Below are 25,428 nucleotides of genomic sequence, written 5' to 3'. Positions count from 1 at the left end.
TGCTTGAAATCAATCTGACACTAATCTAGATGAGTTTCGCAAAGTAAGTATTGTGTAGGTGTTTGTTTGTGATATAGGTTAAAATTCCAAACATAAGCTGCGAAGCTTACACGTTCCATGTATAGATGTAAATAAACAATTTGCGTGACCTATGTGCTCTATTATTAACATACTACACAGCGTGAAGCTGGTCCCAGGAGTCCAAGGAGGGGAGTCAAAAACTCACAGTTCAGAAATAAAGAACTTAGGGCCAGATTTAAGGGAAAATGACGGTGTGTGATGCTGCGCCAAATTTGGTAGCATCGCACACGTTATTTTCACAACACAGAGTTGCACCGTATGAAATAGAATTTGGGCACCCTTTTATTGTCACCCGCGCCAAATTTGTTGCCATGCGCCAACGCAGAAACCCTTGCACCATTGTGCAAGGATGGCTGTGTTGAGGGGGAGATTGTTTTTGTGCAGGAAGAAACATCTTCCCGCACAAAAACAATCTTAAATGGCGATTTGCTCTTTCTATGTGTGCTGCAGATTGTGGGAGTTTGCCACATGTTTGCACCACGCAACACGGTACATGCATGACCCAAACCCCAAATGCGATTTATAAAGCCAAGCAAGACCACTTTGCTTGGCCCTGAGTGGTGTCATAAATCTGGAGTAAAGCAACACAGCGGCAATCACTGTGTTGCCTTACTGTGCCCTGGAAAGGTGCTCCATGGGTGTTGTGTGGGTGTTCTAAAAAACAACTCCCATGGATTTTAACACATTCACAGATTTACTAGAACTTGTAAACCTGTGAATGTGCCATAATGCTACACCTTCCTAGGGGAGGCGTAACGGTGGAGAAATATCTTTGGTTTTCTCTGTGTTACTTCCTATTTCTATGTGTGCTGCATTCTTCATAACACATAATTAGATGAATATGCCTCAGGGGATTTTTTTGTGCATGAAGGTTTCCCTTCCTTCACAAAAACAATCCTGCATGCAACAAAGGCACCATTGAACCATGGTGTGATAGAGCGTTCCGACCTAATAAATTACCTGTATTTGGACGCTCTTGGGTCGATGAATCTTTTGACCAAGTGGGGCTCTCTTCACTCGAGATTAATCAGTTTAATCAAATCAATAATCAATAACGAACATAAGCAATACCCTGATCAACATAACACTTCACAATTAATCCAGAAAACATTTCGGCGAACCATGACCTTTCGGTCATGAATAATCACACCAGTTTATTCAAAGTTAATTAATTTATTTCCTTATATTAACAAAGCTAGCACGATATAAATGTGTCTCAACACCAAATGATATATGTAAATGAACATTAATAGCTGTCCATAACGACGAAACAGATGCAATCTATGCAGCATTTGAATAACAATGCATTCGATAATAGCAATGCAAACCACTAAAACTATAATCTGTAATGAGCTAATTGCATACATTGGTCAGCATAACAAGGTCTCAAATTGCAACGTGCAACAAATGAATCCTCATCTATCCTCAAATTAGCATCGGCATGTGGGACTTCATGCAAAAACAATTTAGCAACATTAATTTGGAAAACTCCTAACTAGGGCTCTTATAAAAAATCAGCAGTTGGTTACCTAAAAAGAAACACAATGCAATTGTACATTTTCCTTTCATATTTACCAAATTCAATCAGCATTCAAGGAAGTCTTCGTCTCACAGGTACCGGTTTCCATCAGCATGGGACGGGGCAAAGGGGCAGGGTGGACGGGGCAATTGCCTCACAGCGGCAAAAAGGACAAAACTATTACTTCATGCAAAGGGGTAAATCGAAGTTAAAGTCTCTAGGGCGAGAATTAATCAAAGTCTCTTTCTCTCGATTAGAGAAAGCATCATAGTCTCATCGAACATCAATTGGCATCGTAGAAGATGGCAAAATGACGAAGTCGGCAATAGCGGGTAATGTCCAATGGCTAATGGCGGGTAATGGGCTGGTAAAGGCAAAAATGGCGAATAATGGCTGCTAATGGCTACTTTCTTCTTGTGCACCAGGTTTAAATAGACAACAGTTCAAATCCAGTAGGGTCTTCCATTGGAGAGTTCATAGGTTAGCTTCAAATTGTCCAATCAAAAACTACAGTTCACAAGCTTCTACCTAGGCATACATTATCCTTGGAGTCGGGAACGTAAGTTGCAACATATTTTACCAATTAACTCACTTTCAGAGCGTCCATTGTCTGCACCTGCAGATTGACCTTGAAGCAAAGAAGAAGATGCCAGGCTGGCACGAAACCTTAAAGATAAGCATGTGAACCGATCTCACTGGAAAAGTACAGCTTCAAGCAAGAATACACATTTCATTAGCACGTTAGAAAAACACGAGCATCTAAACCGTGAGACAAGGCAACTAGGCCGAAGCCTCCACTAAAGTTATGCTAAGTTAAAACATTTCAAACAAGCAAATCATAGCACACGTTTACGGTTATGTCAGATTATTACAATTCTAATACATCACGTTATATAAAGCACGCTTATAAATGTTGGCGAACTACTCTGAGGGCACATTTGTCCCCGTACAATCTTTATTAGTTCGGTTAAAGTCACACTTGATTATTGCTGCACTACGTTTATGCGCTAATAAATGTAAAACCTTCATTTCTGCGTCATCAATCCCTCCTCTGATGACTACTTGTCATCACACAAAACTATTCCCACAAATTTTATTCCATTAAAATTCTGTCAGTTCTCTTTGCCTTTTAGTTCCCCTTGTTCTTGCTTTGTATTCTTCTGCCATTCTTTTCATCATTTTCTCTTCCTTCCTTCTCTTAATTCTTGCCATGATCATTAGTATTCCTCTCTTTATTCCCCAAATCCCAAAGATGCTAATTAGTACTATTAGTATTCCCTGTATTATTTTTAGTAATATTCCATTCCAAATGCCACCAAGCCAATTTCCTACTGAAGCAATTCCCTTTCCAACCTTCTCCCACACTCCTGGTTCTTTCAATTCCTTCAAGTCTGCACTCTCTTTTGTTAGATTTGCAAGCATTGTTTTAATTTTCACACTATTGTCTGGTATATACGTGCAACAGTGGCGCGCACCAAGCATTTTGCAAACGCCGCCATCCTTTGCTAAAAGAATGTCTAGGGCAAGCCTGTTTTGAAGAGTCATAGCTCTTTCTGCTGCAAGTTCAGCATCCATCAGGATTATAGCACCTGAAAACTTTGTCAACATGTTATCCACTATAGTAGACAACTTTCTTATTTTGATGGAATTCAACACAACTCCCAATTAAGGAATCATGGCTCCAAATATATCTCCTACCACAGCAGCTGCGGTCTCTCTTTTCTGGATACGATGAGATCCAGATGTCTTTGGAATCACCGATAGGTCATCCAGTTGATAAACCTTTGGGAACACTATACCCAAATAACATCTCCCCCACCATCCCTTTGGAAGACGATAATAGGCATTATGCCCACAAATGTAATATACACCAGGTATGACAGGGTCAAGTCCGTTCAGCATGAATGTCCATTTGGCCTTAAAGATAAACGTATGTTTACATTCACTCGCTCCCACAAAAATGTTATCATAATAAGATTCACCTCGATATATACAAAACTTCCCTACATGCCAAGCATCTAAAGCTATTCTCCCTTGTGTTTTTATTGCGGCAAAAGCATAATGATCTACTGAAGTCCTCTTACTTAGCTCCTTTTCTAATTTCGCATTCATTTGTGCCCTTCTATCATCTGTGCGATCTAAAAAGCTTATTTCTACTGCAGTGAGCGAGCAGGTAAGGTTTTCCCTATGAGCGTGAGCTGTTTCAAAAGGTTGCATTGGCTCGAAAAATTCCCTCATTATTTTAGCATCCCAATCTTTAGCAATCTGGCTTAGTTGCGTTATTATAGGAACATATGCAAAGGTAACATCATAATTTGAGTAAAAATACTGTATGTTAGTTTGACCATAAAATCTAGAAGTTACTATACTACATGTAATCCCATATGTAAGAGGCATGTGATGATAAGTCACCCCTTCCTTTACCGATGTCGGTATCTGTGTACACACATAACAATCTTTCGCATCCATAGTCTCAACATATTCTGTTAGTAGGCGATAGAAAACATTATACGAAAGTTCCTTCTTATCATGCAAGTGTCTCTCATCTAATTCTAGTCTTTTCAATGCGGTTAGTTCAGTGACAGTAATAGGAGCAGAAGTAGAAGCATCAATTTTCTCATTCTCACCCTTACCACGCGTTGCAAGCACTATTGCCATTATTATTAGTACACATGCAGTTATCAAGCCTATACACGCATATTTACAATATTTCACTCTACTGTTTTGTGTCATGATCTGTATAGAATCAGAGAGCTAGAAGCACTTAAAAAAAAACGATTTAGCAATTAGTTACAAAGCTGAACAAGCGCAATGTTCACACAGTTTTCTTCAGGAGCCCAGTCACTTATCGGTTAGCAGCATTTGTCTCAATTCGGCAATAACTCAGTCTTTTTTTTTTTTTTTTTTTTTTCGTTAGCAACGTTGTCTCAAATCGGGTTTAAGAGTCAATCAGGTTATCAAAGTCTTATCAAGTTAGCAAATGTCTCATCCGGTTTAGCAATGTCTCAGCTGGTTGTATCACGTTAGATTATAGCAAGCAATGTCATTTATCAGCTTTTTTTTTTTTTTTTTTTTTTTTCAGTCAATAGTGTCCATAAAACTTTTCTTTTCTATTGGTATCTCTTCTTCTTCGTTCTCGAGGCTAAGAGATACAAATTCGTCAGTCCAATCGTCATTGACTACATATGCCCATTCTGGACCGGAATATCTCCTGTTTGGTATTCTTTTCCTTTTCAATTTTGCATCTCTCTTTGATTCTGCCTCACTGGTACTTTCCTCTTTGGCAAAGTCTTTTTCTTCACTTGAGGTTGGTACCACGACAGACACTTCCTTTCTTTTCTCTTTCACTCTTGGCCCTTCACCGTCGTTCAACTTTTCTCTAGTCCTTACTTTTACTGGTGATATACTTTGTCTTTTCTTTGCACTGTGTCCACTTGATGGACCTGCGATCTCTTCTGAAGGAGTTTGAACAGTTTCGTTCTGTTCTGCCTTGTCCCCTCCTTCTGGGGAGTCAATCAAGTTTTCCTTTTCTTTTCCTGTACCGTCTGCTTCTGGGAAAGCCCTCCTCTGATCAGGCTCTCCTGCTTCTTCACCTCTTTCGAGCCCTTTGTCACCGTTACTTTCTTCAGGCTCTTTGTCACTTTCAGCTGCTTCAGGCTCTTTGTCACCTTCAGCTGCTTCAGGCTCTTTGTTACCTTCAGCTGCTTCAAGCTCTTTGTTGCCTTCAGCTGCTTCATCGCTGTCTGAGGTTTCTCCTCGGTCTTCCCCAAGTGAATCGGTTGCTTCGTCCTCAGAGAATATTTCTCTCTCCTCTATTTCTGCCTGTTCGCTTCTAGTTCTGTTTTGCTCTGTCTCAGCGCTCGGCACTTTGTTATCAGGTACTGGCAGTTTCAGCGCTTGAACTTCCTCATCTGTGGGACACAACACTTTCTTTGTATGACTGGCGTGGATCCAGTTGGGAACTCCCGCACACTTCACAGCGGTAGTGGTCGTCAGGATCACTTGGAAAGGGCCTTTCCAACGGGGTTCCAGACACGACTTCCTCACGTGCTTCTTTATCACGACCCAGTCACCTGCTTTCAGTGTGTGTCCTGGACCTTGGATCGGTGGCAAGGTGGTTGCTTCCACCTGGTGAGAGAAAGAGCGAACCACGTCAGCCAGACCTTTGCAGTAGTCTAACACCATATCATCTGTAATATTCAAAAGCGCGTTTGCGGGAACTGCAGGAAGTCTCATGGCCCTCCCCATGAGAATTTTGTGCGGGGACAATCCAGTCTTTCTGTCAGGGGTGTTTCTCATTGACATTAACACCAAAGGCAATGCGTCAGGCCATTTCAAATTTGTTGATGCACATATTTTCGCCATTCTTGATTTCAGTGTACCATTCATTTGCTCCACCAGTCCTGAGGCTTCAGGGCGATAGCTACAATGCAGTTTTTGCTCAATGTTCAGCGCTGCACAAAGTAACTTTATCACCTCGTTATTGAAGTGACTTCCTCTATCTGATTCTAAAGAGATCGGGAAACCGAAACGTGGTATCAACTCCCTCAACAATAGTTTTGCAACTGTAAGGCTGTCATTTCTACGTGTGGGGTATGCTTCAATCCAGTGACTAAAAATGCACACAATCACCAACACATACTTCAGACCTCCATGCACAGGCATCTCAATAAAGTCCATCTGCATTCTGCTGAACGGGCCACCCGCCCTACCAATGTGGCTCACGTTCACAACCGTTCCTTTTCCTGGGTTCATCTGTTGACAAATGACACAACGATGGCAAACTGCTTCTGCAACTTGACGGAATCTGGGGTTAAACCAATCAGTTTTGAACAATCTTATCATGGCATCTCTCCCTAGGTGAGCCTGCCCATGATAGAACCGCGCTAGCTGCGATAAGAGACTATTTGGTAAGACAAATTTTCCCTCATTTGAAACCCATAACTCATCTGGTCTCTTTTTACATTGTGACTTAATCCAGAAAACTCTTTCATCCTCCCTGACGCTATTCTGTAATGCTTTTAGCTCATCCATTGTATCCACGACCTTCAAGGCAAAAGCTTCAGCTGATTCGAGCTCTGGCTCATTTATCGAATTCCATTCATCCCTGAGCAATATACAGTTCAAGGCACAAAATCTTGCGACTTGATCCGCATATGCATTTCCCAGGGAAACATAGTCCTGTCCTTTTGTATGAGCACTACACTTTACCACTGCAATTTCGGCTGGCATCTGAATGGCGTGTAACAATTCCCTTATTCTCTCCCCGTTTTTCACTGGGGACCCTGAAGAGGTCAGGAAACCTCTCTGTGACCATAGTTGCCCAAAGTCGTGCACAATTCCAAACCCGTACTGACTATCAGTGTAAATGGTAACCTTCATCAATGTAGACAGTTGGCATGCTCTTGTAAGGGCTACAAGCTCTGCTACTTGTGCGGAGTAAACTCCTTGAAGCCAGGACGCTTCCCAGACACCTGTTACAGTACATACAGCATATCCTGCTTTCAAAATTCCCAATGCATCTCTTAAACATGACCCATCAACAAAAACAATTTGGTCATTTTCATCAAGCTTAGTATCCTTGATGTCAGGTCGGGGTTTTGTGCAAAATTCAGTCACCTGAAGGCAGTCGTGCTCGACGTCTTCAGCGTTCTCGATTTCAGCATTTTCACCGGGAAGCAAGGTTGCTGGATTCAACGTAGTGCACCTTTTCAGCTGCACATTCGGTGAGCCCAGAATTATTGTTTCATACCTTGTGAGTCTTGCTCCAGTCATGTGTTGCGTTCGGGAGCGGGTCAAAAGTATCTCAACTGAGTGAGGGACCATGACTGTTAATGGGTGTCCCATCACTATTCCTTCACTCTGAGTGAGGCTGATACCAACTGCTGCTACGGCGCGCAAACACCCTGGAAGTGCTGCTGCGACCGGATCCAAAGTAGCTGAAAAATACGCTACTGGTCTGTTTATGCCACCATGGGCTTGGGTCAAGACAGACAAAGAACATGCATCACGTTCATGACAAAACAATGTGAAAGGCTTTGTGTAATCAGGCATACCTAAAGCTGGAGCCCTGCACATGCATTCTTTCAATTCAATAAAAGCATCCATCTCATCTCCTTTCAGCTCAATTTCATCCAAGGCATCCTTCTGGGTCAGTTTCAGTAAAGGCTTTGCTAGAGTTGAGAAGTTGGGAATCCACTGGCGACAGTAGCTCACCATCCCCAAAAACTTCCTCACCTCCCTCCTCGTCTTTGGTGGACTCATTTGAAGTACACTTGTTATTCTTTCCTTCATTATTCTCCGTGACCCTTTCTCTATTTGATGACCCAAGTATTTTACTTTCTTCTGACAGAACTGCAACTTTGAAGGAGACACCTTGTGTCCATTCCTTCCCAAATGGTTCAGTAGAGCAATGGTGTCGGCTGTGCAGCCACTTTCTGTCTTAGATGCAATCAGTAAGTCATCAATATACTGTACTAGGGTTGACTCGAATGGCAATTCTAACGCTTCCAAGTCTTTCTTTAGAATCTGATTGAAAATTGACGGTGACTCCGAAAAGCCTTGAGGAATTCGACACCAACTGTAAACTCTGTCTAAGAATTTGAAACAAAAGAGAAATTGGCTGTCCTCATGAAGAGGCACTGAAAAGAATGCTTGTGACAAGTCAATGACTGAGAACCACTCGGCATCGCAAGGGATTTGAAACATTATCACAGCTGGATTCGGTACTACAGGGCAGCATTTAACTACGATGTCATTTATTTTCCTCAAGTCCTGCACAATTCGGACCTTTCCACTCGGCTTTATTAGTCCCATGATTGGTGAATTACATGGACTGCTTACCACTTCTTTCAATACTCCCTGTTTTACAAACTCGTCAATGAGTTGGGCGACTTTCATGAGGGTGTCTTGTGCCATGTGGTATTGTGAGGTCTGGGGAAAGGTTACATTGGGTTTTACGGTCACTTTCACTGGTTCCACTCCTTTCACCAATCCCACCTCTTTTCCTGTTATATCCCACACTTCCTTTCCGACTGTTTCGCGTAATTCAGCTGGAATATCCTCTTCAGTTATCATCGGAAAAAGGTTAATCAGAGGATATTCTTCATCGACAGTTTCCATCTCATCCCCCTCTACACTGTCATCTTCTTCCCCATCACTGCTCGTCTGAATTCTAATTCCATCGTGCGAACACATGATCGAACATCCCAATTTGCACAATAGGTCTCTCCCTAACAGTGCTATCGGGCTTGAGTCACATACCACAAAATTATGTAACCCTTGATAGTTACCAATGCTGACTGGTACTGGATCCGTGATTGGGTTCGTCAGGTGCCTGTTTGCTACTCCCACCACTTGAACTGTTCTCCCTGAGAGTGGCAAATTTGGTACTTCAATGCTCCTAACAGTTGAACGTGTGGCTCCTGTGTCAACCAAGAATGAAACCTGATGACCCATAACTCTTCCCTCCACATATGGACCCTTTTGATCAACTTCCAAGGATGCTGCAAGCACACAATTTCCCTCCTCATCTGAACTTTCACTCTCCCATACATTGTTTATTCCATTCTCACTGTGTAATGGGAACTGTTGTACTGTGCCATTTGTACTCATCACCTGACCCGAGACCTGTGGAGGAACCATCACTTGCTGCTGACTCACTGGTGTCAAAGGTATTTGCATTTGCTGATTAGGTACCATGGGAAACTGCTGTTGCATTGGCTGCATTTGCGTCATCTGCATACGGGGCATCTGCATCTGCTGCGGCTGCATGGGCTGTAATCCCTGCAGCTGATTTATGGTCTGAAAATTTGGGTTTGAACCTCTCATTTTCGGTCCCCTCATTGTCTGGAATGCATTGACATCATTGTTTTGCTGACCAACACCTGCACCTTCCTGCACCACCATCGGGCACTCGCGTTTCCAATGTCCGACGATTCCGCACACGTGACACGGCATCACCCTTTTCATTGCCTGCACACCATTCGGAATTGCAACAGTATTCAAATCCGGACCATTACTCCCAAAGCCTCCTCTGCCTCTGCCTCTCGCCTGTGGCTGAAACACCATATTTCCCTGCGGCTGCGGTATCTGCTGTTGGAACCCTTGCAACCCTTGCAAATCTGTCTGAGCTGCTTTAAGTTGCATCACCATCACTTTCTCTTTCAACCTTTTCTGTTTCACTTCAATTTCGTCGCTACAGTATTTCGCATAATTCAACACCTCATCAATCGGTTTCGACTGCCAACAAATCAAATGCGACTTTATCATCTGACTTATCTCTGGTCTCAGCCCTTCCACGAATCTAAACACAAAATGAAGCATGTCCTTCGCCTCTATTGTTTCCGTGCCACTGTAGTTCTTGAACGCCTTCAACAACCTCTCATAGTAACCATGAATCGACTCTTTAGCCTCTTGGGCAGTTCGATCAATCTTCTGCCAATCCACATTTTTTGCGGCGACCTTCGTCTTCAGATGCTCAATCACCTTATAGTACAAGCTCATCACCATAGGTGATGGTGCACCCGTATCCCTGTCTCTCTCTGGTTCACTTGTCGGCCAACCTACAGCCCTTTTGCATTCTTCCCACAAATCTGCCGGAACCACAATCTCAAAGAGGGTGTTCAGGTCTTCCCAAAGACATTTTGCAAGCTTCACAAACCTATCAGTCTGTTGATACCATTCAATCGGTTTCTCTCTCAGTTTGGGAAAATCATCCGTGAAAGACTGAATGTCGCTTCTGTGCCACGGTACATGTATTAATTTTCCCCCTGCTGTCTCCCTCATTGGTAACATGGTTATTGCGTCACTACTGTGTGGTCTTTTCTCGTTGTGCTCTGGGACACTGTCTTACCTCTTTTCCTTTTTCTTTGCCCACCTGCTTTCCCATTTGTCTAAGCACCTCCACACTTGTGCACTCTGCAGCAATTCTCTAAGGTGCGTTTTCATGCCTGCTGACCTCATGTGTTCAAAGTCTGTGGTCCTGAAATCCAATCTATAGCTCCTGCTCAAGTGTTTTGTCTTGTCTATTTCAACCCCGTTTTTGTCAGCTATTTCTTGCAAGCTTCTATGTACCTTGTTCACTTCTCTCGTAATCCTGGGACATAGATACCTCAGCTCTTCTTCCGAGTAGGACTCTAACCTATTCACCCCCATAGTCCCTTCCACCAATTCTTCTGCTTCCATGTTCAACCTTACCCTATTCAGATAGTCTTCTCCCTTCCCACTGGCTGAGCTTTGTGTGGAATTCAGACTGTTGAACCACTGTGTCAGCTGTTGCGCATTCAACCCCATCAATGTAGCATTCACATCGACTGCCATTGATGGTTGCGGCAACTTTTCAGTGTTCGATGATAGCGGTATCATCAGTGGGGGACTCGACCTTACCACTGTTGACTGAGCACATATGGGACTAAACTCCATCAAGGACCCAGATCCAGTTGGCTGAGCCGCTATCGGAGTTGTCTCTGGAGTGTTTTCTATGCACCTCCTTTCCGTCCCATTCTGCACCATTGATCCCTGACCGCTCATACCTGAGTTAGGCTGAACGTACAAAGGTACAGGTGGACCTACAGAAATGGGTAGGGATATCGCATCTGGGTTCTGTCCATTCCCCAGGTTCTGAGGCATGTTCATTCCCACACTATGGGTCATCATTGCCGGCATGCCCGTCTGACTCCCCGTCATCTGAGCATGTGCGGTTCCCCCCTGCATCTGCTTTTGAGGCAACAAAAACTGGGTTGATTCAGCTTGTGCCAATGTTGGGTTGCGCCCATTCTGTACTCCCATTACGGTTGGATCTAGAATCGTTCCCGTACCGTTGTCACTGCTGTAATACCTTGGGACCTGCGGCTGATAATTTTCTGCTGTTTTCAATATAGGCACATCTGGATATATTCTCCTAACCTGCGGTATCTGCGGGGTGAACAGTAAACTCGGGTCCTTAGATCCCGATGGCGTTTCTGAATTCGGAGTTTCATTATTCTGTACCGGTGCCGGAGGGGCAGAACTGGTACTTGGACCTTGTTCACTCTCTACATAAGGTGGTGGACGGTCGTTCAGCAATTGCATGATGAACTCCTCATCATCTGACTCGTCTTCTCTATCTTTGGAACACCTCCTGTTTGTCTTACAGGTAGCTTTCTTGCCTGTCGCCTCTTCTTCCTTAGCAATTGCGGGAAACAATTTTATCCCCTGCAATATATCTGACCTCCACACCTTCTGTGCATTATCCCACCTAGCGTCCGCTAGTGTCTTTTCTGCCTTTCTTATCCTGGTCTCGAACTTCTTTTGCTGCTGCTGTCTAGCCATTAGTTCCCAAATCGCTAGAGCCTCAAACTGTGCTGGCCTTGGAGGTACCTTCATGTCGTACATCGCGAATCTCAAATTCTCTAGGATCCTTATATTGAATGTCCCATGGATCGGGAACGCTACGCTCCCATGTTTCTCTGTCAGCTTGTGCCATTGCTTTAGCCAAAGGCACGGAGCTACCCCCCTTTCCTCCATTACAATGTAAGCTGGTGTACCTTCGGGTGGCGTCTCCTCTCCTATGCTCGCTTTAATGTAAGACTCCCCCTTCATCGCACTCTTTAATGCTTTGAAAAATTTCATTTTCTCGTCTTTTATTTCACAAAGTTTGTAATCAATAAGTGACTTTAATTCCCGGAATACTCTTCGCTTGCCTTTCCCCTTCCAATCGAGCCCCACGGACTGCGTCCAATCCGTGCGCGACCCTTCTCTGCAACCAACCTATCCCAGCGCGGCTCCTAGTGACGTCACACTCACACACACTGCGGCTGACAAAGCCTCGCGGCTAGTCCTCCTTCACTCAGCTCCTCTCGTAACAACTTCTAGCATGTATCGCGAGCAACCAAATAATAATAAAACAGATCTGTCGGTTTACTACAGGAAGGGTAACACAATCGCTTCAGGACCTTAGGGATTTTTCACTAGCCTCGGCAGTTATTCCATCTTTCTCGGTCCCCACTTTCGCAAGCAAATCTGACCCGCAGATTCTGCTCTCAACTTGTCAGTGATCTATTCTAGTGCACTTAGAATTTGTCAAAGCCCGAAGTCGAAGTTTTCTTTCACTCCCTTAACACACGTACCGACTCGTTGACCACGCCCGGTCAACCTATTAAACCGACCAGACCACAACATAAAACAAGTGTCTCATACACTTTTCAACATACTCCGGAGTCTCTTGACCTCGCAGGGCCCGTCTCAACAACAACAACCACGTGGACCTTTTTCCTGCATAAAGCGCCACATGCACATGAAGTTCAACGACTTCCCTACTCTCACACTCGGAGTCGCATCTCCGCTATTCTCTAAAATCCTCGCAACCTTTTCAAACAATCTGCGGCAATAAGCTGTGCAAGCGCAAAATCCTAACTTCACTCATACCGTCACTAGTACCGCCAACGCCGATTTCACACCTCCATTCTCTCCATTCGCAAGCTCCGAGATCCCGGGAAAGTCGCGGGGGACTTAGCCCATCATCATTCTCTCAATCTGTTTTACCCGAGAAAAATCTAATTCAACACCATATACCTCTCGAGTGGGGTCCCAAAATGCCAAACCGTCCTCTGCTACCATCTACTGATAGAGCGTTCCGACCTAATAAATTACCTGTATTTGGACGCTCTTGGGTCGATGAATCTTTTGACCAAGTGGGGCTCTCTTCACTTGAGATTAATCAGTTAAATCAAATCAATAATCAATAACGAACATAAGCAATACCCTGATCAACATAACACTTCACAATTAATCCAGAAAACATTTCGGCGAACCATGACCTTTCGGTCATGAATAATCACACCAGTTTATTCAAAGTTAATGAATTTATTTCCCTATATTAACAAAGCTAGCACGATATAAATGTGTCTCAACACCAAATGATATATGTAAATGAACATTAATAGCTGTCCATAACGACGAAACAGATGCAATCTATGCAGCATTTGAATAACAATGCATTTGATAATAGCAATGCAAACCACTAAAACTATAATCTGTAATGAGCTAATTGCATACATTGGTCAGCATAACAAGGTCTCAAATTGCATCGTGCAACAAATGAATCCTCATCTATCCTCAAATTAGCATCGGCATGTGGGACTTCATGCAAAAACAATTTAGCAACATTAATTTGGAAAACTCCTAACTAGGGCTCTTATCAAAAATCAGAAGTTGGTTTCCTAAAAAGAAACACAATGCAATTGTACATTTTCCTTTCATATTTACCAAATTCAATCAGCTTTCAAGGAAGTCTTCGTCTCACAGGTACCGGTTTCCATCAGCATGGGACGGGGCAAAGGGGCAGGGTGGACGGGGCAATTGCCTCACAGCGGCAAAAAGGACAAAACTATTACTTCATGCAAAGGGGTAAATCAAAGTTAAAGTCTCTAGGGCGAGAATTAATCAAAGTCTCTTTCTCTCGATTAGAGAAAGCATCAAAGTCTCATCGAACATCAATTGGCATCGTAGAAGATGGCAAAATGACGAAGTCGGCAATAGCGGGTAATGTCCAATGGCTAATGGCGGGTAATGGGCTGGTAAAGGCAAAAATGGCGAATAATGGCTGCTAATGGCTACTTTCTTCTTGTGCACCAGGTTTAAATAGACAACAGTTCAAATCCAGTAGGGTCTTCCATTGGAGAGTTCTTAGGTTGGCTTCAAATTGTCCAATCAAAAACTACAGTTCACAAGCTTCTACCTAGGCATACATTATCCTTGGAGTCGGGAACGTAAGTTGCAACATATTTTACCAATTAACTCACTTTCAGAGCGTCCATTGTCTGCACCTGCAGATTGACCTTGAAGCAAAGAAGAAGATGCCAGGCTGGCACGAAACCTTAAAGATAAGCATGTGAACCGATCTCACTGGAAAAGTACAGCTTCAAGCAAGAATACACATTTCATTAGCACGTTAGAAAAACACGAGCATCTAAACCGTGAGACAAGGCAACTAGGCCGAAGCCTCCACTAAAGTTATGCTAAGTTAAAACATTTCAAACAAGCAAATCATAGCACACGTTTACGGTTATGTCAGATTATTACAATTCTAATACATCACGTTATATAAAGCACGCTTATAAATGTTGGCGAACTACTCTGAGGGCACATTTGTCCCCGTACAATCTTTATTAGTTCAGTTAAAGTCACACTTGATTATTGCTGCACTACGTTTATGCGCTAATAAATGTAAAACCTTCATTTCTGCATCATCAGGTGCAAGGGTGTCTTCGTTGGCACAAGGCAACCAAAAGGGTGCCAGCGCAGGGGAAAAGGCAGGAATGCACAGTATTGTCTTAAATTCAGCACACTCATGCCTTGTCGCTGTCACACAGTGCAGAGCAGCACGGTGACCTGCTGCATTGCACTGCATGTCTTTTCCATATATATGCTCCCTACTGTTTTGTGATGAGCATTCCTTCTTTTCCAGCCACTTCTCCTGATTCCACCATCATATATTCCTAAATAGTAAACCTACACATACAGCAATCTCCCCATAGAAAAGATATGAGAAGCGGATAGGTTTGTCATAAGTAATACCACTGTAATATTACTATACCTACTACAAAATACAATTTCCGAATTGGGCCACAAGCTTTTAGCTGCTGGCCCTTGAATCATCAGGAGACAAAGACCTTAATTTTGTCAACATTTTCCCATTCAATGATGAAAGACAAATAGATATTCATGGTGAAAAACGTAAATAGAAAAGTTAAAACTTGGAGGCAAGTGGTCCTACTTTGTGCTTTTAAGAACAAGCGGGCCTAGGTTTGTCATTTTAGATTGTTGTATAGAGCGGGAGTGCATGTCTATTGTGACTCAAATGAAGAAGAATGGACTTTGAATAACATAATTAATAGTATACAATTTAAATATTTCTCAAATGTGTAATTGCCCACGGTCCACTATTAAACTCTAGTGAATTGTAGCAGGTCGTGCAAATACTCGTTTTTTTATTTCTTTTGCAATGGAGAATCCCCTCCTCTTTTGTCTGCTTCAAGTTTGGAATGGGCCTTTCTCCTTAAAATCTCTGTCCATCATTACGTGTCATGTTATTTTACACAGATTGGTAACTCCTTATGGATTAATGTAATTGAACGTTATAAGTGTGTCTGGAAACTTTGTACCCGCTATTTCCGGGTCTGTATGCATAGGGGTTTTCACAGAAGCTGCAGGGGCTGAGCCAAGAGGCAGCTGTACTGTCGAGCCCCTGCTCATCCCCTGCCGCAGTACTGAATATCGGGTTTTTCATTAAAATAGTGAAAAGTTGCACAGTAAAACACCCTACAATTGCAGGTTTAAGCAGACGTCAACTAGTTCAGGGAAAAATCTTGCAACGGCGGCGATAACAGCAGGTCAAATTAGTTCTGAACTCTTCATTGAAAAGTCCAGCGAACTCGGATTGAAGTGCCTGGAAGAAGAATTTAGGAAACTATGGCATACCGTTCTCAGAGTGGAAATGCTTGAGCCAGAGATTTCGACCGATTGCCCACAAACACATAAGTTGTGAGTGCTGAGAAACAGGGCTGACCATAACTCAACCCTTGCAAGTTTACTACTGTATAATTCTGTACCCTTGTGCTGTAGAATTGCACAGTTGTAAAACGATTTACACCCATCTGGAATCCTTTTGAGGAAGTCTTCTTGAGAGAAGAAAATTAATCCATTCCCAGCCGTTTAAGCACATAATGCTTTAGTGAATGTGACCCTTAGGGGCATATTTAAGCGCCCTTAGCGCCTCCTTGAGCCACGTGAGCGTCATTTCTTTTTACGCTAATGTGGGCCAACGAGGCCAAAATCCCCACGCCATATTTACAAAGTGGTGCAATGCAGGCATTGTGCCACTTTGAAACCCTTTACGCTCCATTATGCCTGCATCAGGCATAATGTGCAAAAGGGCGTTTCCCAGTAAGGAGGAATGGAGGGGAGGCGAAAAAATGGCTTAAAGAAATCTAACATATTTCTTTGCGTCATTTTTTCCGGGATTTTTAACTCCTGCTCAGGGCAGGTGTTAAAAGGAGGCTCCCTTTGGTTTCAATGGGCCTCTGGGTGCTTTGCAGGATTAACGTCAAAAATGTTGACGCTAATCCTGCAAAGCGCTGAACTAGCGCCAAAAATTCTGACGTTAGTTCCCTTACTACCGCTATGGTGCGCCGTATCTTAGATACGGCACACACATGGTGGCATTAGGGGGGCACTAAGGGGCGCAAAAAAAGTGGAACTGCAATAGGTGCAGCGCCGCTTTTCATAAATCTGCCCCTTAATGACTTTAACCTGATTACCTCCTAGGGCGTGTACTACAGAAAAGGTTAAAATGTTTTATAATGGCTTATTGAATCTGGCAAATCATCATGCGTTTTTATTCCTGTTTAGGCTGATCATGTTAAACAAGTACTTACATTAAGATGTTACACAGTAAAGACTAATGTTTCCAAAATATCAGTTTTCCTTTTTTATCAGCAAATAAATACCTAAGACGATTTATTTCTGAACATACGATGAAGTCGTTTGTCTTATACGCCATTAAACTGATTTTGTTTTTTTTTGTGATAGAGAGTACCGATAGGATGCTTTGCCCTTTTTTGACAACAAAGCTTTTGCTCACTTTGAGGATTTTGTCTACGTTTTTAGGGCTACACTCTTGGAAAGGCTGGTGGAAATCTTACTATGAGACTACGCTCATTATCATTCAAAGCACTACTTCGACAGGTATGTACGTTTCACATAACATTTCACATTTTGTTCAGGAAATGTCTGTAAACATAATAATGTGTCTTTCGATCCCAAACATGTGAATTTTTGGGCGATATTAAATTCGGGCATATATTAAAAGTTCATAACATACTTAAGCACATAGTAGCAGTATGTTGCTCTAAAAGACGTCGAATTAAAAGAATATCGAAATAATTTTTGACTAAGAGCATAGCTTTATGTGTCTACATCTGCCTTCAGGTTCAAACTGATGAGTAGCTCATCACATAAAATCGCTACTTGTAAAAACTGTTTTCAAAAGTGCTTGCTTAATCGTGTAACTGTCAATGCTTTCAGAAGAACAGAAAAGAACAAAATATTAGCATAATGTGACATCAGACTTGCTTTTATAGCAGCAGTTATACATTCCAGTCATCGTTGTCCATTAGTCCTCTAATAAACTGGAATCAGTGGTTAATTTGTAAAAAAAAAAATAAGGGACAGATTTATGAAAAGTGACCCTGCACCTAGTGCAGCTCCACTTTTTTTACTCCCCTTACTGCCCCTCTACTGCCACCATGTGTTCGCCGTATTTAAAATATGGCACACCAAGGCGGTAGTTAGAGAACGCTATTTCTGCGCTTTGCAGGACTAGCGTAAAAAATGTTGGCGCTAATCCTGCAAAGCACCCAGAGGCCCACTGAAACCAATGGGGGCCTCCTTTTAACGCCTGCTCTGAGCAGGCGTTAAAAATCCCTGAAAAAATTACGCAAAGATATCTTTTAGATTTCTTTGCGCCATTTTTTTCCCCCCTAGCGCAAGAACGCCTCCCTGGCATACAGTATGCCTGGCACAGGCATAATGTGGCGCAAGGGGTTACAAAGTGGCGCAATCCCTGCATTGCACCACTTTGTAAATATGGCATGGCGTTTTTGGACTTCCAACACCACATTAGCATAAACAAATAACGCTAATGTGGCATTGGTATGGCGCTAGGCCCTTTTAAATCTGGGCCTATGTGTCAGGGCCTTTCTAAGGAGGTCACTGCATCTTTCACCACCAACTGCCTCTGGCATTGCTCCCAATGACAGTAACAACACATCTATAAACCAGCACAAATCTACAAGTGTGACAGTTCAGATCAGTCCACACCCCCAAAGCTATAGAAATAATATTTAAATCTATATTGTACTAATAAACAACTGTTGCAGTGCTGATCTGTCAATTGGGCAAACAATGCTACCATGAGGCAGACTGACAATTAAGTGGCGATGCCGAGCACTGGAAACTGCCGCCTCAAATTAAGCTCTGTGGAGTCTGACGTAGATGGACCCAGCATTATTGATCAAATTAGATGAACTAGGCAGGAAGATTTCAAAATGGAACATTAGTGGATTGGAAGCCAATGTAGTTTTTTAAATAAATAGATACTGACATACTGTAGGTTAATTCAGAGTAAAACGAGCAGCTACAAATTAGATAACTTGTAGATAGTAGAGAATGTATGCAGGGATGCCTAGATAGAATTAACTTTAGGTAGTCTAGATGCAAGACAATTAGGACCTGAACTTCTGTTGTTTATGCCTAAAAAGGGAAGAGCAGTATGAATTTTTCAGTATTTTTAGTAGACGAGAGCAAGTGCCAACCACATGGTTGATCAGAGGTGAAAAGTGCAGATTACAGTCAAATAGAACTTCAGCAGTGGGAATAGGGGTGAGTTTAGGGCCAGGTTCTAAAGACCATAAAATTGAGAACCAGATGGAAGAATGATTATCCAAAAGTTCAGTTTTTTCCCTATTGAGGCTATGACATTTCTTACTCATCCAATCTGTGCCTAAAGTCATGCAGGCACAGGATTTGTCTAGAATGAAGATTAGGAGACAATTATTTGAGTGTTGTGTACATAGTACATAAAGACAAACGATCTAATGAGAGACCCTGGATAGGAAATGTAAATGTTGAAAAGAGCAGACCTAAGGCAAGAGCTGTGAGAGACCCTGTCGGTGCCGGGGACTGACGAAAAGCAGAAAGGGGGAAGCACAGTGGATTGATTCCTGAGAGAGAGAAAAGAGTATAACCTAAAAATAGCATGATTACAGATACCATTGTCAAAAGCTTGGGTAAATGAAGGTATATGAGACCCTGTTGGAAGCTAAGAGATCAGCTGGAATCAGGACAGCCAAACCTCCCTCATCCAAAATAGATCTAAGGTTGTCAGAGATGGTCTCAAGGGCTGTTTCAGTGCTATGCAATTTTCAACAGTTGCTGGGGGAAGAAAGTACAGTACAGTTTTGGAGGTAAGTAATCGACTTACAGGTTCAGTCTCCGGGGCATAGGTAGCCCACCGTTGGGGGTTCAAGATAACCCCAAACACCCAGCACCAGCAACACAGGGCCGGTTAGGTTCAGAGGTCAAACAGGAGCCAAAATAACGTGGGCACCTATGGAGAAAGGGGGTACTCCGGTTCCGGTCTGCATGCAGGTAAATACCTGCATTGTCGGAGGGCAGACCAGGGGGGTTCAGAGGAGCACTGGGGGGGGGGCCCAAGTAGGCACCAAACATGCACCCTCAGTGGCACAGGGGCAGCTGGGTGCAGGGTGCAAACAGGGCATCCGGGTCCCATTGGAACTCTATTGCGGGACCCAGGGGTCACGTAGGTGCTGCAGGCAAAGCACAGAGGAGCTTCTCGGTCAAGCCACTGACTGGACAGGAAGGAGGGCCACCTGCTGGTCACTGCTGCACTGGTGGTCAGTTTCTCTTGAGGCTGGGGGCTGCGGGTGCAGTGCTTCTTTAGGTGTCTTCTTTAGGTGTCGGAAATCTTCGTCCCAGGCAGTCACGGTCAGGCGGGTCCTCAGTATTCCCTCTGCAGGCGTCGTATTGGAAGAGTGGAGAGGTCAGCCCAGGGTGGACATTTGGTCAGTATCGACTGGAGGTCCTCTCTGGATAGCTGGGCCACCTGTACACGGGCCGTGGGCGTCGGCTGCAGAGTGGTTTTGGGCTCACGCTTCTGGAGTGAGGTGGGAGTCCCTTGGAAGGAGTTTCCTCTTCTTCTTGTTGGACATGTCTTCTTACCATAGGAGTTTCTTGGTCCTCAGTGATGGAGGCTTTTCAGGGTTGCTGGTCCTGTAGAACGCGTCGCTTTTCTTTTGCAGGGTCTTTGAAGCAGGAGACAGGCCAGTAGGGCTGGGGCTGAGTCAGTTGTCTCCTTTTCTTTGCTGCAGGGTTTTCAGCTCAGCAGTCCTTTTCTTGAGATCATTAGGAATCTAAATCTCTTGGTTCAGGGAGCCCTTAAATACAGGATTTTAGGGTTAAAGGGCAGTAGCCAATGGCTACTGTCCCTGAGGGTGGCTACACCCTCCTTGTGCCCACTCCCTTTGGGGAGGAGGGCACATTCCTTTTCCTATTGATCCTAATCCTCCAAAGCAAGATGGAGGATTTCTCAAGGAGGGGGTCACCTCAGCTCTGAACACCTTAGGGGTGGTCCTGGCTGAGGGGGAGACTCCTCCTTGCTTTTCCTAATTATCCCTCTGGACTTGCCGCCAAAAGTGGGGACTTGTCTGGGGGGCGGGCATCTCCACTAGCTGGAGTGCCCTGGGGCACTGTAACATTAGACCTGAGCCTTTGAGACTCTCCGCCAGGTATTACAGTTCCTGCAGGGGGGAGGTGTGAAGCACATCCACCCAGGAAGTCTTTGTTTCTGACCACAGAGTGCACAAAGACACTCACCCCATGTGGTCAGAAACTCGTCTGGAAGTGGCAGGCTGACACAGACTGGTCAGTCCTACACTACGAGGCTGGCTGACATACAGGGGGTATCTCTAAGATGCCCTCTGTGTGCATTTTTCAATAAATCCCACACTGGTATCAGTAACCAGGAAGAAGAGAGAGAGGGGAATTCTAATCCCATAGAGTCAGGGAATCATCCTGTAGAATCAGGGGAGGGCTCTTCCCAAGATCTTCCACCTAGCAGATTTAATAGTGTAGCTGGCAGTGGGAGGGGTTCACACACAAGTAGGGCTCTCTTCACACCTAGAGGTCCGGAAAGCTAGGGAAAGATCTACCTCTGCCAATTCTCATTTCACATCAGTTTCTGAGGGGTTCCACACTTCTAATCCAGGTGATGACTCCATAGACAGGGAGCTCAGAAAGCTGAGATTAGAAGAGGCCAGGCTGATGCTGCAACAGCTAGCCCTAGATAGGGAGGCCTTAGCTGTGGAAAGAGAAATGCAGGGGTTGGGGTTAGTTCCCCATGGTGGCAGAAGCAGTTTCAGAAGTTAAGGGGTCAGGGAGGACACCATTGTCTCTAGAAACTTACATAAAATTGTTCCCCCCTACAAGGTGGGGGATGACATCCAAAAGTGGTTTGCTGCACTTGAGAGGGCCTGTAAAGTCCAGAGGGTTCCTCATAGGCAGTGGGCTGCTATTCTTTGGTAGTCCTTCTCTGATAAAGGGAGGGACAGACTCCTCAGTGTCAAGGAGGAGGACTCAGATAACTATGATTTTCTTAAACATGCACTCATGGAGGGTCTTGAGCTCACCACAGATCAATACAGTATAAAGTTTAGGGAAACAAAAAAGGAATCCTCACAGGATTGGGTTGACTTTGTGGACTGTTCTGTCAAAGCTTTAGAAGGTTGGTTACATGGCAGCAAAGTGTCTGACTATGAGGGTGTATATATAATCTAATCTTGAGAGAGCATATTTTGAATAACTGTGTGTCTGATTTGTTACACCAATACTTGGTAGACTCAGATCTGACCTCTCCCCAAGAATTTGGAAAGAAGGCAGACAAATGGGTCAGAATGATGGTGAGGAGAAAAGCTCATACAGGAGGTGACAAAGAAAAGAATAAAGATGGTGAAAAATCTCAGGACAAGCATGTGTACAAACATAAAGATTCCTGTTCAGGTCCACAACACTCCTCTGGGGTGTGGATAAAACCTCTTCTTCTTCCTCTTCTACACACAATAAAAAGCCTTGGTGCTATGTGTGCAGAGGTAAAGGCCATAGGCCAGGGGATAAGACCTGCCCAGTTAAAGCCCCTGAGCCTACCACCACTAGTACATCCATTTCAATTTCTAGTGTTCCTAGTAGTAGTAGTAATAGTGGTGGGACTACTGGCAATAGTCAAACTAAAGGTGTGGTAGGGTTCACTTTTGGCTCCATCACAGAAATGGGGTAGGTCTAGAAACGCCCAAGACAGTTTCTGTCTCACCTGGTAACATTGGCCTTGCCACTTTGGCTGCTTGTCCCCATAACATGGATAATTGCAAGCAGTCAATGGAAATAAATGATTTTGAGGCCCAGGCCTACAGGGACACAGGTGCCAGTATCACTTTGGTGACTGAAAACCTGGTGTCACCTGCACAACACCTCCTTGGAAAGAAGCACCAGGTAACTGATGTCAACAAATCCACTCAGTCTCTCGCCTTAGCTGTAGTGCATCTTCGTTGGGGTGGAGTTACTGGCCCTAAGCAGGTGGTGGTATCACCTAGCTTACCTGTAGATTGTCTCTTAGGTAATGACCTAGAGGCCTCAGGTTGGGCTGATGTAGAGTTTAGGGCCCATGCATCCATGCTGGGTACCCCTGAGGAATTGCTTCCTCTCATTTCACGTGAAATGAAAAAGCAAAGAAGAGAAGGAACCCTCAAGCCTCAGGATCCTACTCATGCAACAGGTAAAACAGGTATCAAGGTATCCCTTCCCCTCCCTACCACTAAGGATACAGGTCCTGTAATGGGAGATACCTCTCCTGGGATGGAACCTGTACCAAGGGAATCCATAGCTACCACAGTTAAACTCCCAGAGGTAAAAGTCGCTCTCTGTGAAAACACTGAAACAGATAAGCATAACTGCACTGTTTTGGTAAATTTGGAGCAAATCTCCAGCCCTCCCAGAGAAACTTTAGTGCAGCAGTCCTGCACTACCTCTACAGACATAGGACAGCAGCCCTTTCCCTATGTGGAGCCTTTAGTACAGCAGCCCTGTCCTGCTCCAACTAAAGAGGGACAGCAACCCTGTCCTCTCTTAGAGCCATGGGGACAAACCTTTTGTCCTGATCTAGCCTTGCTAAGACAGCACCCCTGTCTAGCATTGCAATCCGGACAGCAGCCCTGTCTTGACATAGGTTCCCAGGGACAGTCACACTGCCCCACTTTAAAACTTTGGAACTTTACAAATAGGGAATCTCAGAGTACACACTTGCACTGTTCTCTAGCTAAAAATCTCCAAACAGGGTGATTTAGGGAAGGGACCGTACAGTGGGTGATAAAGGGAGTAACCACTCTATTGCAGATCTACTTTCCACTTATTACCACTTAGACAATAAAGTCTCAACTGGCTAAGGTTAGCCTTATTGTCCTTTGTTTGGGGGGGGAGGGGTTGTGTGAGAAAGTAGCCTCATTTGTGGCCTGTTTGTCAGTGTGTTTGACTGTGTCACTTGGATCCTGATAGACAGGACCTCAGTGCTTGTGGTTTTTGGCCTGTTTGTCAGTGTGTTTAACTGTGTCACTGGGATCCTGCTAACCAGGGCCCCAGCACTCATGCTCTCTCTTTTCCCAAATTTGTCACTACATACTGGTAACCTATTATTTCATCCCACATTGGCATACTGGTCACCCCTTATAAGTCCCTAGTTAATGGTACTTAGGTGCCCAGGGCACTGGGGTTCCAGGGGATCCCTATGGGCTGCAGCATTACTTTTGCTACCCATAGGGATCCCATGCAAAGGCTTCTACAGGACTGCCATTGAATCCTGTGTGAAATGGTGCATGCACCCTTTCACTGCCAATTAGACTGCACCAGGTCACGTATAAGTCACCAATATGTCAGGCCTTCCAACCCTGAAGGCTGGGTGCAAAGTACCTGTGTGTGAGGGTACCCCTGCACTAGCAGAGGTGCCCCCACATCATCCAGGACCATTTTCCCGGATGTCAGGAATCCCCAAGGTGCCTCCTGCATTATCTGTCAGCATCCCCAGGGATTAGGGTTAAATCATATCTCTGTTCTTGGTTAAACCTTTATGTTTCTAAGTAAACATAATGTGCTGTGTTACACAATTGGTTTTTATCAATGCTTGTTTTACCAATGCGTGTTTGCTAAGGTGAGCAGGTGTAGACATGTGCTTCTAATTGGGTGTGGTGTAGACATGTGCTTCTAATTGGGCGTGGTGACTCATCCACATGTGAAAACTCAACTGTTTTCTTGATTGGCTATAAATAGCAGAGTGAATCATGCCTCCCTGCTTGGCTTTGTTTTGCTTCCTGATCTCAGCATCTGATTTGGCAGTCCAGCCCCTGCTTTCATCCTCGTATTCAGGACTTTTGAGGCAATTCTTTTCTTCTTTCCTCTACCAGCTGACACCAGGCATTCCTCCAGCACTCAGGAAAAGACTGCAGCTAAGTCACTAGTATTCTCCAGGGAGTTTGTTCTTTGAGCGCCGCGCTTTCCTAGAACAGCTGGTGTATTTCAGACCTCGTATTTTGGTAGAGTGCTTATCTTGAAGAGACAAATGCATTTATGCACATGCTACATTATTATTGTAGTTACTTGCCTAAACGTGCTTTAGGAAATCTGCTTAAGCTCAAGTATTACAAAAAGTGACAGTGCAATTTTAAAAGAGCATTTACGTGACTTTTCTTTCTCTAATAGCATAACTCTTCGATTTAAATTGTGTCATTCATGCCTGTGTTTCAGATTTGAGGAATTTGCTTTTGAAGGGTTTTTCACACACACAGTAAAACCAAACCAAACTGTGCCACCCTAACTGTTTAAGCCAAAAGTGGACATTTCTATTTCTTTGATTGTTTTTTGTTCCTTTTAGTTTAACCCTATGCATGTAGGAAACATATGTGATATAATTAATGCCCTTGTTTGTCTTTCTTGTGCATGATAAGTGCAACCCCAGTTCTAATTGTAGTGTGCAACAGTGGATCTCTGTGAAGCCATCCCTAGTTTCACAGTACTTATTGTTATGGTACTCAATTTAGGTTTTTGGTAATGCAGTGTTAATAATTGTGCCAACAGTTATTATTATCCAAGAAAAGTGCTAAAGCATCCCAGTGTTCTTCTACTGCTCCCATGCCCATATCAGAAAGAGAGATTCAGTTTCAAGGAAGTTG

The 25,428-nt window shown here is 43.9% G+C and overlaps 1 protein-coding gene across 3 annotated transcripts in view; it reads left to right on the top strand.

The window, feature by feature from the left end:
- The window catches only part of LOC138262023 (ATP-dependent translocase ABCB1-like), a 935,493-nt gene that overhangs the window by 529,354 nt on the left and 380,711 nt on the right, over positions 1–25,428 (top strand). For all 3 annotated transcript variants that reach the window (XM_069211682.1, XM_069211683.1, XM_069211684.1), the window contains one exon: positions 17,249–17,326. In XM_069211682.1, the coding sequence (XP_069067783.1) occupies positions 17,249–17,326 (78 nt within the window). The remainder of the gene's footprint in view (positions 1–17,248; positions 17,327–25,428) is intronic.

Source organism: Pleurodeles waltl, chromosome 10 (genome assembly GCF_031143425.1).
Source record: "Pleurodeles waltl isolate 20211129_DDA chromosome 10, aPleWal1.hap1.20221129, whole genome shotgun sequence".
NCBI lineage: Eukaryota > Metazoa > Chordata > Amphibia > Caudata > Salamandridae > Pleurodeles > Pleurodeles waltl.
This window is presented reverse-complemented; position numbering and strand designations above follow the sequence as displayed.